The 11,987-nt window shown below is 36.3% G+C and overlaps 1 protein-coding gene across 2 annotated transcripts in view; it reads right to left on the reverse strand.

Moving 5' to 3' along the window:
• The window catches only part of LOC102597912 (ATP-dependent RNA helicase SUV3, mitochondrial), a 13,648-nt gene extending 2,741 nt beyond the window's left edge, over positions 1-10,907 (reverse strand). The window contains exons 1-12 of one of the 2 annotated variants that reach the window (XM_006360701.2): positions 10,677-10,907; positions 9,162-9,285; positions 8,876-8,997; positions 8,577-8,767; positions 5,633-5,773; positions 4,045-4,167; positions 3,424-3,501; positions 2,781-2,949; positions 954-1,066; positions 699-779; positions 373-438; positions 146-210 (exon numbers count right to left, since the gene is read on the reverse strand). In XM_006360701.2, coding sequence (XP_006360763.1) covers positions 146-210; positions 373-438; positions 699-779; positions 954-1,066; positions 2,781-2,949; positions 3,424-3,501; positions 4,045-4,167; positions 5,633-5,773; positions 8,577-8,767; positions 8,876-8,997; positions 9,162-9,285; positions 10,677-10,743 — 1,340 coding nt within the window. In that variant the 5' untranslated portion in view covers positions 10,744-10,907. Of the gene's footprint in view, positions 1-145; positions 211-372; positions 439-698; positions 780-953; positions 1,067-2,780; positions 2,950-3,423; positions 3,502-4,044; positions 4,168-5,632; positions 5,774-8,576; positions 8,768-8,868; positions 8,998-9,152; positions 9,286-10,676 lie in introns of those variants that run through there. The other variant, XM_015314981.1, reaches the window with a different exon arrangement.
• Positions 10,908-11,987: the final 1,080 nt, after the last annotated feature.

Raw genomic sequence — 11,987 nt, forward strand, 5'->3', positions numbered from 1 at the left:
AGAAGCCCCCCCCCCCCCCCCCCCCCCAAATTATGGATTTGCACATGTGCCTAGAATATACCTTGTTACTATTGCCAAGCTACAGAAAACTACAATAAATGTCACAGGTTTCACTTATCTTCTCTGTAAGAGCCAAAGATGTTACCTTATACAGAAAAGATATTTATCGTGCAAACTGAGGGGTAGTGTATCAATAATAGCAGCAACTTTCTATTCCCGCAGGTACAGTACAACCAACCCAAAAAAAACAAAGATTAGTAATCCAACATGGAAAAAATAAAAAAGAAGAACTGCAAGGACAGAATATAATGTAGAAATTAGACAGTTTTGCTACAAGGAGGAAAGAAAACAAATTGAACAAGAATACCATACCAACAATTCATCACAATTAGCAATGAAATAATGTTCTGATAACTTGGCATTGTCCATAAAATGCTCCTATAAGGAAAAAAGTAGAAAAGTTATGAGCACTCTACATGCAATCTCGTAGAAAGCAAAAAAAAGAACAAACCACTGTGTAACAGTTTCCGTGGCAAAATCCATTGTATTACATTTATTAACAGTTTATTTTTTCCTTCCCAAATTTCTAATAACAACATATACCTAAGACAGAAACACACATGATAGAAGTCCTGTGCAAGTTATAAGTAGATGATTATTTTAAAACTAGACTATGAGAATCTGAGCTAGTAACTCACCAGAATCTCATGTATTCCATGCTTTGGATGTAGACGAGAATACATGTATAAAAGGTCAAAGTTTGGAAAGACGCCAGCTCGCTGCATTGTAAATTTATTGCTCTTGATTAGAACATCCCACTAAAATTGAAAGCACTCTAAGGAATTGATCTTGTAGGGGAGACTGCCTCTAGCCCTCTACAATAACACGACAACAAATGCAATGATAGTATTCCAGAATTTAGGATGGCACTAATTCAGCCGTAAGTCAATCACCTCAAGTACAGGAGATGGATAATCCAGTGAGGAATGAAGTAATGGCAGATCATCTGCATTTAAGCAAGTTACTTCACCAACAGGAAAATTGGATTTGTACCTGCCTGCTCGTCCTACAAGACAGTTTAATCGCCAAAATAATCATTTCACAGAATATTATACTTTCTATGCATAAGTGCATAAATTCTGGATGACGTTCACATGGCTCCTGAAAATACGTCGAAGTGTCCAAATTTAGATTTGAAGCTCACTTAGTTCAGAAAATGGGCATTTAGTAAAGCTGCTAAAACGGTTATTCAAAAAGTCCAGAATCCAAGAAACCAAGGAACAATTTTTTGGGAACTCTTTCCGAACAGATATTTCCATCAGTAATCGGACGTTGGAATGGAGTGAATCTGAAAAAACAAAATTAAGAAAATTTCCATTTGGATAATATATTTTCTCACCACACAACATTGATCTGTTCCAAAACTAAAGTATATTGAGAGGGGTTGGCTATTGTTAACCCAGTACAAGAAAGTAAGGGTGGCTGATGGCTTCAGATCCCATGAGAATACTTCTCTGAAGCCTCAGGTATCAGCCACAGCTCACACTCATTCAGTAATTCTACCCCTTCTTCATTCTTAAACATTTCAAGTGAGTAGCTTTTGAGGAAAGATTTCTACTCAAATACTTAAGTGAGTAGTTACTGTATCTTTTTCGGAATGCTTTGTCATGCCATTTTTAGTATTTTGCCTTCGTTTCTTCACTCCTGTAATTTTCTTGGGCCGAGGATCTACCGGAAACAGCCTCTCTACCTCCCAATGTAGGAGTAAGGTATGCGTACACACTACACACTAACCCTCCCCAGACCTCACTTGTGGGATTACACTGGGTGTGTTGTTGTAATTTTGACCAAAGAATATGTAAAACAATTCTGGAAATGGAGTTCTTGTAATAGACGTCCATAGAATACTCTACCAGATGTCATAAACCTATACACAGTCTTAGGAATGGAGGAGAGTAAAGAGGAGAATTAAGAGGTCTTCAAAAAATAAATAAATGTACAGGAAAAGGAACACAGATGAAATTAAATCTCTGAATACTTTGCCCAGAGGTTTCTATCATGCTTCAATATAGAGCATTTCACTACATTACAATGATTCAGAAGCTTCAGATGGAAAATGAGCCTCCCCGCCCAACATCCATCCTCTTTGTTTTTCGTTTATGTAATTGTTCTTCATTTTATTCAGTAAATGGTCATTCATATAAATTATCTCCTGTAGTATACACATTACAAGGAAGGAAGTTAAGATGTGTCTTATTACAACATTAAGTGTTGATTTAAAAATGTTATCTCCCATAATTTATACTCCCTCCGTTCCATTTTATATGAGTTAGTTTGACTCTGCATGAAGTTTAAGAAAGAAAGGAAGACCTTTGAAACTTGTGGTCTGAAATAAGTTATAGATATTTATGTGGCTATAAATCATTTTATTTAAGGGTGAAATGGGTAATTTAAAATTAAATTGTTACTTAATATAGAAATTTGGCATTCTTTTTGGGACTGACTAAAAAGGAAAATAAGTCATATAAACTGGGACAGAGGGAGTATTAAAGGAAGGAGGTTAATTGTGTCTAATCACAATATTAAGCTCCTTACAGTTCACGTATAACAGAATCGCTGCTTTCGTTTTTTATGAAGAAAGAGCATATCGAATACTACTAAACCATTTTCAACCACCTACAATATTAAAAGGAAAGCTATGATGCTGAATTCCTGAAAAGATAAGTACTCAATCAGATCTGACCCTCTGTACCAAGTTGCTCCCCAGTAAAATAACATACCTGCTATCTGCTTTATCTCTGGTACAGTTAGGTCCCGTATTTCAACACCATCAAATTTCTGTAATGTTGAAAATATAATTCTAGAAATGTTAAGGTTGAGACCCATCCCAATAGCATCACTCGCGACAAGAACATCAGAGTTGCTGCTTGCATCATTGAACATTGTTGCCTGCAATCTTAAAGAAAGTACTTACTAGCTAATTTGCCAGCATGATAATAGACATTAAAAGTGGATTTTAATTTAGGCGAGTCATCACATGGAATGCCATAAAAGCTGTAATATAAACTAGGACTGATCATAGCACACTGAAAGACAAAAATAAAACATAGAAAAGAGGATGATAGCTCATATTCAAGAAGAATAAGTCAGGGCAGGTGACAGGAAGGCCATACGGCCATCATAAATAGTTGATGATTAAAAAGAGACTCTACTAGGATGATAATGTTTATGAAATGAGTTATCCTCAACCTGAAAAAAAATGGGTTACAACTAACCAAGAAACTTATACAATGAGTTATCCTCAGCCTGAAAAAAAAATGGATTACAACTAACCAAGAAACAAACACAGGAAGCATCAACAGGTGACTGGACAAGGGCCAATCTTAACTCTATGATAGACAAAAGGAAGGATCAGAAGTAAACCTGTCTAGTTCGAGTCTCTGGTGGCAATGAACCATAAACAACAGAACAACGATGCATTCCTCCAGCTTCAATTTGCTTCTGTCAATATTAAGAACAATAGTATGAATCAGGATAAGCAGAACTTTAAAATCTAAAATTTCAGTTATCCTTTGAGCATATCAGGACAAGAAGTTCAATGGTTATTACAAAATCTTGGGATTATGCAAAGCAGAACTAGATTTAACTCATATCAAAACCTCATCAATTGAGTACCAAATGATTTCAATTTGCTATCAGGATACATTTTACATGCCAATTTACTGCATCCCCTACCCAGTTGTGCTATGATTATGACTTGCCAAGCCAATTACTCCAGTAATTAAAATCCACTTGCTCTAACTTCTCCTATCAGTTTAAACCTGCTATCTAACAAGTTACAATAAAGCAGCATCAGCGTATGACTCATCAATCGCTTTACTAATTTAATATCTCACCTGATTTCAGCTACTTCTATCAGTATAAGCATGTTATATAACAAGTTACGCCCCTACAGGATTTTTCCTATAATATGACACTCTTTCTTCCTTTCTATTCTACTGTGACAGGGGTGGCCATGACATAATGTGTAAGGTTGTTCCTCACCTTCATCTTGTATATTTCCGTACGCGAGAAGGTGACAACGCAATCACCAGTCTGTATTTTGGAGAATGATCCCAAAGGAACCTTTAATGGGACAAGAGGTGAGAGCCTCTCATAGTACTGAACCTGGCAGCAAAGGGAAGCAAGGAAAATCGCATTATTTGTAGCAGGCATTAAAAAAAATTAACATAAAGTTACTAGCACAAATAAACTAGGAAGCAATGCAAAATTAGCTGGGAGTATCAAACTGATACTAAAAAAATCCATCCCCTAAAAATAGAAGATATGCACTCTCCAATCACGAGGGTGACAGTAGAAACATAATCCAATATTGTTTCTTGCATAAAAATGGCAATGGTCACAAAACAACCAAAAGCTCTTATCAGTAGGATTTGATCTTATCTGTAAGATTTCAAATCATGACTTACAGGACCTTTTGCTGTCTAAAGCCAATTGAAGGAAGCAAGAGAAGGTTAGCGGCATGTCGCACTAAAAGACCCTGACCCATCCAATATAGTTATACTCTACCCTAAGTAGTACATCTCGCAATTACGTTTGGTCGGGTAAAATGCAGAGGAAGTACAAGACAGGAAGTAAAAGAGAAAGGGTAAGGGGCTATGTTAAAAGGTAAAAGCAGGAGGTAGTAAATCAGCAATTCCCTTTCCCCCTTCCTTGCTCATCTCTGAACATTAATAGATATAAGTGCAAGATAGGTTATCCGCTATCTATAAATCCTAGGCATAACTACTGTACAACTACTTCATGTTAGATTCGATGTTTTTAAATCAACTAAACTTCACAAGTATCCCACACATGCAGGATGACCTGATGAAACTTTTTCTTTTCTTTGGTACTGAACTAAGTTAGGCCTCATGCAAACAAGCACATTAAACTTAAGGCATTAGACGTACACATCAAGTTCAATGAGTATAATATAAGACTTATCAAGTAAAAGAGGAAATTTGCCTTCAGCCTCGACTATGTTGAAAAGATATTTTTTTATGGGAAGTATGTTGTCAAGATAATTCTTTTTTAATGAAGTAATTGCCTAATTGGTTCCATTTCTGGCATCAAGGAGATATAAAATACCTTGTGTTGTCCAATATATTCATTCACCCTAGTGGCCTATAGATGAGTATCAGGACTCAAGAAATTGACTATGCAGGAACTTAGCCCCAGCTTTCCTTATCGCTGAACAGATTTTGAAGAAGGTATCTTCAATTAATTCTAAAAAAAGCTACAAGCATGTCAGATATTTCTAGACAAAATATTGAAATGGTCAGATTGCGCAGTTTGTAAAATTTATTCTGCCCACCTATTATGGAGGTACTAACTTCTGGCAAGCAATCTTCAAGAGGGAAGGTCATGTATAGACAACTAAATACAGGCCAATAAAGGAGATGTCAAATCATAAAATTAAATACAACATTAAAAGAGTTCACAACTGTAATAACTTCATTACAACAGAAAGATTTGAAAAACCGAGTTTAGAACTCAAAACGAAATTAACATGTTTGCAAACTCGTGTTTTTACAAGTTTTCAAACGCACACCACCTTTTGTTTAAACACCAGAGAAGAAAAGGTCAGTACCTTGATGGTGTCTCCTGTCACTTTGAGGATTTCCTGAACAAGAGGTACAGCTGCTGCATCTCCACACAGATGCAACTCATTAGCAGCTAGTCCCAATAACGCACGTGTAAATGAAGAACCCCTTGTCCTACACCCTATCATCTGAACAAAGTTGATGGCGTACACAATCAATTATCCTAGGATACAAGAAACAGTAACAAACAAAACTGGATAACTGCTAATCCTTTAATAGGCATTAGCAAAAAGAACACATTTAGATTAGAATAAGTGACGGGGCTTAAAGAAAAGTCTGAAACCAAAATCCCTCTCTCTCTCTCTCTTAAAATTTTGAGACTAAAGACCAATATTAAATCAATTTTATTGTTTTCCATCAGGCTTCATAGCATGATGGAAATATAGGAAGGAGGAGAAACAAAGGGGAGTCTCTTCCTGATTTCACTTCATGATGCTCTCATAAACCATCATCAATTTGTGGAGTATATATACCCTCAAGACCTCTTTTAGTACCATTGTTCCTATCTACAAAGGACCTGGAACTGGGCTCTCTTCAAAGCCCTAGAGGCGTTCGGAAGAAATTTACTCAGCCAGCATAAGCATAATAACTCCAATAGATAGAAAAATCTATCAAGACCCCCCCCCCCCCCCCTGAGCAAATATCCCGTCACTTTTACTTGTCCACTATACTAAAAATTCCACCTTACCATATCAAGAAAAGGACATATTTTTTCATGTTTTACCCTTCAAGATTAATTACTTATTTCCCGGATCATTTCCTAAGACTTAAGACTACAACAACAACATAACTAGTGGAATCCCACAAGTGGGGTCTGGGGAAGGTAGATTGTATGCAGACTTTTACACCCCTACCTTTGTGGGGTAGACAGGTTATTTCCAATAGACCCTCAACTAAAGAGAGATTTTTTTGAACCAGGATTGCAAGAAAAATATGACAACAAAATAACAATATACAAAGCAAATGAAGTAACATATAGTAATGCACATTGAAGATTAAGAGACTATGCAACCACTAAGTGTTTCTATTAATAAGGAGAAGAGCAGAGGAGGAGGCTAGCCCCCTACCTCTCCGACATGAAGTGCCACAACACTCGGCTACCTTCTAACCTTCTACCCTGATCCGCAACCTCCAAACATTCATATCTTGGGTCATGTCCTTAGTAAGTTGTTGTTGTGTCATAGCATGTCTAATCATCTCCCCCCAGTTCTTTTTTGGCCGGCCTCTACCTCTCCTAACTCCTACTACAACCAATCTCTCACACCTCCTTAATGGCGCGCGCATCCATGCACCTCCTCTTTACATGCTCGGAATATCTCAGTCTCACTTTCCTCAGCTTGTCTACCATGGAGGCTATTCTCATCTTGCCATGTATAACTTCATTCCTAATCATATCTTTCCTAGTATGCTTACACATCCATCTGAGCATACTCATCTCTGCTACCTTCATCTTCTAAACGTGGCATTCTTGACTGGCCAACACTCTTTCCTATACAATAATGCCGGTCTAACTACTAGTCCGTTGAACTTGCCTTGAAACCTTAGTGACACGTTCTTATCGCACAATGCCCAGAGTCAAGCCTCAATTTCATCTACTCTACTCCAATACAATATATGACATCATCGTCAATCTCCCCATTTCTTTGGATTATTGACCTAAGATACTTGAAAGTTCCTCCCTTGGATATGACTTGCACATCAATCTTCACTTCCACCCTCGCCTCATGCGTTACGATACTGAATTTGCACACTACGTATTTGTGGGATAAATATATAGGATTATGGTAAAATATACACTTCATTTATTATTTCTTAAAGGGAGAGCAAAGTCTATTATGGACAAGTAAAAGTGAACATGGGGAGTTTATTGATACAACCTTGTCATTATATGTGAAGTAACAAGAAGACACTATTACCTAAAAGGGTTAGGAGGTAAGCCTGCTTCACAAAGCTCTACTTCTTGGAAGTTTCTGGCCTCATGAAAACCACTCAAGGTGCACTCATGTAGTGATTCCAAGGCCCAATTAGCCACTGTGGTAACAGAAATTTTATTGCCTTAGTAATTGGAGCAGAACATACCAGCTACTTAGGCTAACCGAGAAACTAAAGTTAATAGGAGTTTTAGAGGTTGACATCTCCAAAGACATCCCATCAAAGCATATGATGAATTAACGACCATAGGTTCTCTGTCAATGGTTCATCTTTTGTTAACAAAAAAGAAAAACCCCAAAAGAACCCCCCCCCCCCCCCACCAAAAAAGGGGAGCTCAACTGAAACAGTCAAGAAATTCAATTAGCTTCGCTTCAAAATGATTTATACAGAGATAACCGATTCCTAAAGTTACCCAGTTGGGGTGCTACTAGAAAGAAAGTTCCTTCAGAAAACGATCAACTCTAAGGTACAACCTCTACCAAGAAACATTCTATAAAGTAACTCTTTATGTGTCTACCAGATCCAGAAGTGCTAAGTCAGAGTAGATTAATTGGAAGTGGCAACTGTGAATCCCTAAAAAGCTACACTCTGGTCATACAGGTCCGCCAGGAAATAGCTCCACTAGACTAAAGCAGCTAGATTAAATACTGTAGATTCCTAGAAAAAAGCAGATTTGTTTCTCAAACTGAAAGGAGACCTATCAGTCTATGAGATGACTTGGCTTTACAACAAACAACAACAACATGCCCAGTGAAATCCCACTAGGTGGGGTCTGGGGAGGGTAAAGTGTACGCAGACCTTGCCACTACCTCGTGGAGGTAGAGAGGCTGTTTCCGGGAGACCCTCAGCTCATAGGTTTGAGTCAAATAAATAACCCTTTGTTTGGGACTTGGCTTTGGGACATGAAAATATAGGGGAGATGGTTCTCTTACTCATACTTTGTGTGTAAATACACACAAAAAAAAACACGAAAATATACATTATAAGTTACAGGCACACCTGAATTTCATCAATAATTGCACAGGCGTAGTCAGATGTAACATCAGCCATCTCTACTGTAATAGACTTATGTCTTGCCCCCTCAACTTCCTCCCTTTCTTGTCCAGTAATGAGATCACAAGGAACATTTGACTTGTTTAACCTTTTTGCGACCTCCCATGCTAACAGCCTCAGAGGGCCACAATAAACACCTGAATTATAGATTCTAACTGATTAATTATGTGCTTAAGGCAATTCCATTAATTGAAAGCAGAGAAGTCAACTCAGAAAATTTCATGGTATTGACATTTACAGTTTACCAGAAGAACTTGACTCGAGCTGTTTTAGGGCATAATATGTTTTGCCGCTGTTTGTTGGGCCCACATGTAAAAAAACATTCCGGCTTTTCTTTCGAGCATGTGGATACCATGTATGCGGACGACTGAAATTTGAAATGGATTATAATGGAAAAATCATAGTGCACATTTTTTCTTCTTTGATCAAGTAATATAAATATTTATGTTCCTACATAAAATCAAGGAACCAACAAAAATAATAGATGATCTTCTTTCATGCAGTAAATAAGAAACAACATACAATTCTTACGTAAGGTCTGTAAAATCAACTTTTCTAGCAGCAGTAGAACTGCTGAATTTCCTTAAGCAATTACAAATACCAAAAGAAGCTTCTGTTGCCATATTCCCCGGGAGCAAATAAAACTCCCCACCACCTGTCCAACAAGAAAGTGTTTGAATCGTTAATCATCGGTTGGCTGTAAGCCTGCTACAGTTTTGCAACTACAACTTCATAGTTTTAGAAATGACCAAACAGCAAAGGACATATTATACTTCACAAGTAGAATCAGTAGAGCACTGAAACATAAACTTGGAATGATGTCAATCTACGCCTGCACACATAGCTACTGTATAAAAAGAGCCCCACATAAACTGAGCAGAAATCATTCTCACTGTTTTCTCAAAAAGAAATTGAATTTTGGCAAGATTCATCATACTAGTTCTCCACAAGACAGCATGAACATGTTAACAACATAACGACAGAAGGAGATCTAGGAACTAAGCAGGTCTTGCAGTCTCAATCAACATCGATAATAGTCTAATAGACAATACCTCACCTGGCTCCTACCATGTTACGATGAAATTTACTTTCCTTGAGATGTGACATCGACATTGCACGTGCTAATTCACGAGTGAAGTCTAGATAGGCTACCAATAAATAATATCACCTCGTGCATCAAATTACAAAGGATAAATATGTATAACCATCACCAGAGAAGAACTCCTATATTTTTCTGTAGACGCCTTGATGGAGAAACTCATGAATCAAAAAGTGCAAATATGATATAAATAACAAGAAGATCTGCACAGAAGGAAACCAACTCTTCCTAGACAGCAGAGCCAATTCGCTTTATGTACAATATAAAAGACAGTGGCATAGACTATGTGAATCATTTCTACTTTATTTTGGCCTGATTCGCTTGTTCGTACAATATAAAAGACAGCATCTCTGTGCTTGATTACCAAAGAAAATGCCGTTAACTATATGAATCTTTTCTGCTTTATTTTGGCCTGATTCTCTAGTGAACAATATAAACAACTCAATCTCAATTCCCAATAATACATAGTATACAAAATTCTCATCCTACAAGTATCTCCACATCAAATTTTTCGACTACATGAAAGTCAGTGCAAAAATCACAGCTTTCTATCCAACATTCCTTCATAATAGTACATGAACTTTAGAATCCAAATTATCCCACATTTTAGCAATCAATTGAAACTTTACATAACCATTAAATATCTGCATACAGATTAACAGTTTCTCCATCTATTTTGACAACTCAAATATGATTCAAAATCGAAGTTCAATCAAATGAATATACTAGCATTCTCTAAAATGCTGAAACAAAAAAAAAAACAGCAAAATCCAACTTTTCACTTCCAGATTTTTCATCCTCCACTATTCCATACAATAAAGAAAACAACTTCAACAGAAATTTTTTTTAAAAAAAAACATTTTTTTCTTCAATATTTTATTTTCCGATAAAACAATGAGAACTACGCAATATAAAGAAAAGGGTATAAAGTAAAATTAAAAATTTACCATGTAATAGGCTCTTATACGAAACGCTCGCCGGCGATAGTCTCCGGCGAAAGAGCAAAGACGACATTTTTCTTTTCTTTTTTTAGTTTTTAAAAATTATTCCTTAATCTATCTCTTGTGAATATTGCTAAAGATGGGTGTTTTTCAGTTTATTATTTCAGAAATTTTGAGAAGAAATCATCGGAGGAGAAAGGTGCTGAGAAAATTGTTGCGTCTACTCCGACCGCCGACTTCGGTTCTCAACTAAAGAAAACTAAAAATTAAATTAAATTAAATTAAATTAAATTATTTTAATTACGGAAAACGGTCAAAATTGCCCCTAAACTATGTGAAATAGATCACTTATACCCTTCATTACATTTTGGGATCAAAAATACCCTCGTCGTTATCCTAGGAGACCACAAATACCCTCAAAAGTTAACACCCCAAATTATTAGTGATGTGGCAAGCCACATGGGACTAATACCTCTACCTAAGCATTGCCAACTAAGATTCACTACAAAAGAATTTGACCTTTAGCGGCGACAATAATCTCCACAAAAGCCCAGAAATCGTCACTAAAAGTTTTTAACATTAAAATTCTAATTTTGTATTTTTTTTCTTCATTGTTTTTAAAAAACCAAAAATAATATCGATTAAGTAGGAGTTTTAAGACACTGTATGTTTTATTTTTATGCCATATGTAAATGTATAAAATGTACAATGATGCATTATATAGTAGGAGATTTGAATCGAGAAGTAATTTTGATGATTTTTCGTAATAATATTGGATATTTTTAATATTGATATTGCAAAGTTATTTATTTTAGAAAATTAGGTCGCAATCGAAAATTAATTATCATATTTTTTTGGTTGAAAAAATAGGTTTTACTAGCGAATGGTTGTTGGAGCCTTAGTCGCCACTAAAAATCACTCATAACCTTTAGTGGCAATATTTTGGGATTTTGTGGCGACTTTGTTGCCACTAAAGGTCAAGTTCTTTTGTAGTGAATCTTAGTTGGCAATGCTTAGGTAGAGGTATTAGTCCCATGTGGCTTGCCACATCACTAATAATTTGGGGTGTTAAATATCACTAATAATTTGGAGTGTTAACTCTTGAGGGTATTGTGGTCTTCTAGGATAACGGCGGGGTATTTTTGATCCCAAAATGTAATGGAGGGTATAAGTGATCTATTTCACATAGTTTAGGGGCAATTTTGACCCTTTTCCGTTTTAATTATTATTTTGATAATTTTCGAAATAGGCTAAAAAGTAAGAAATTAGGAAAATGTTTAATTGTTTTTTTATTTATTTTGAGAAAGCACCAATAGT

Source organism: Solanum tuberosum, unplaced genomic scaffold (assembly GCF_000226075.1).
Source record: "Solanum tuberosum cultivar DM 1-3 516 R44 unplaced genomic scaffold, SolTub_3.0 scf00334, whole genome shotgun sequence".
Lineage (NCBI taxonomy): Eukaryota > Viridiplantae > Streptophyta > Magnoliopsida > Solanales > Solanaceae > Solanum > Solanum tuberosum.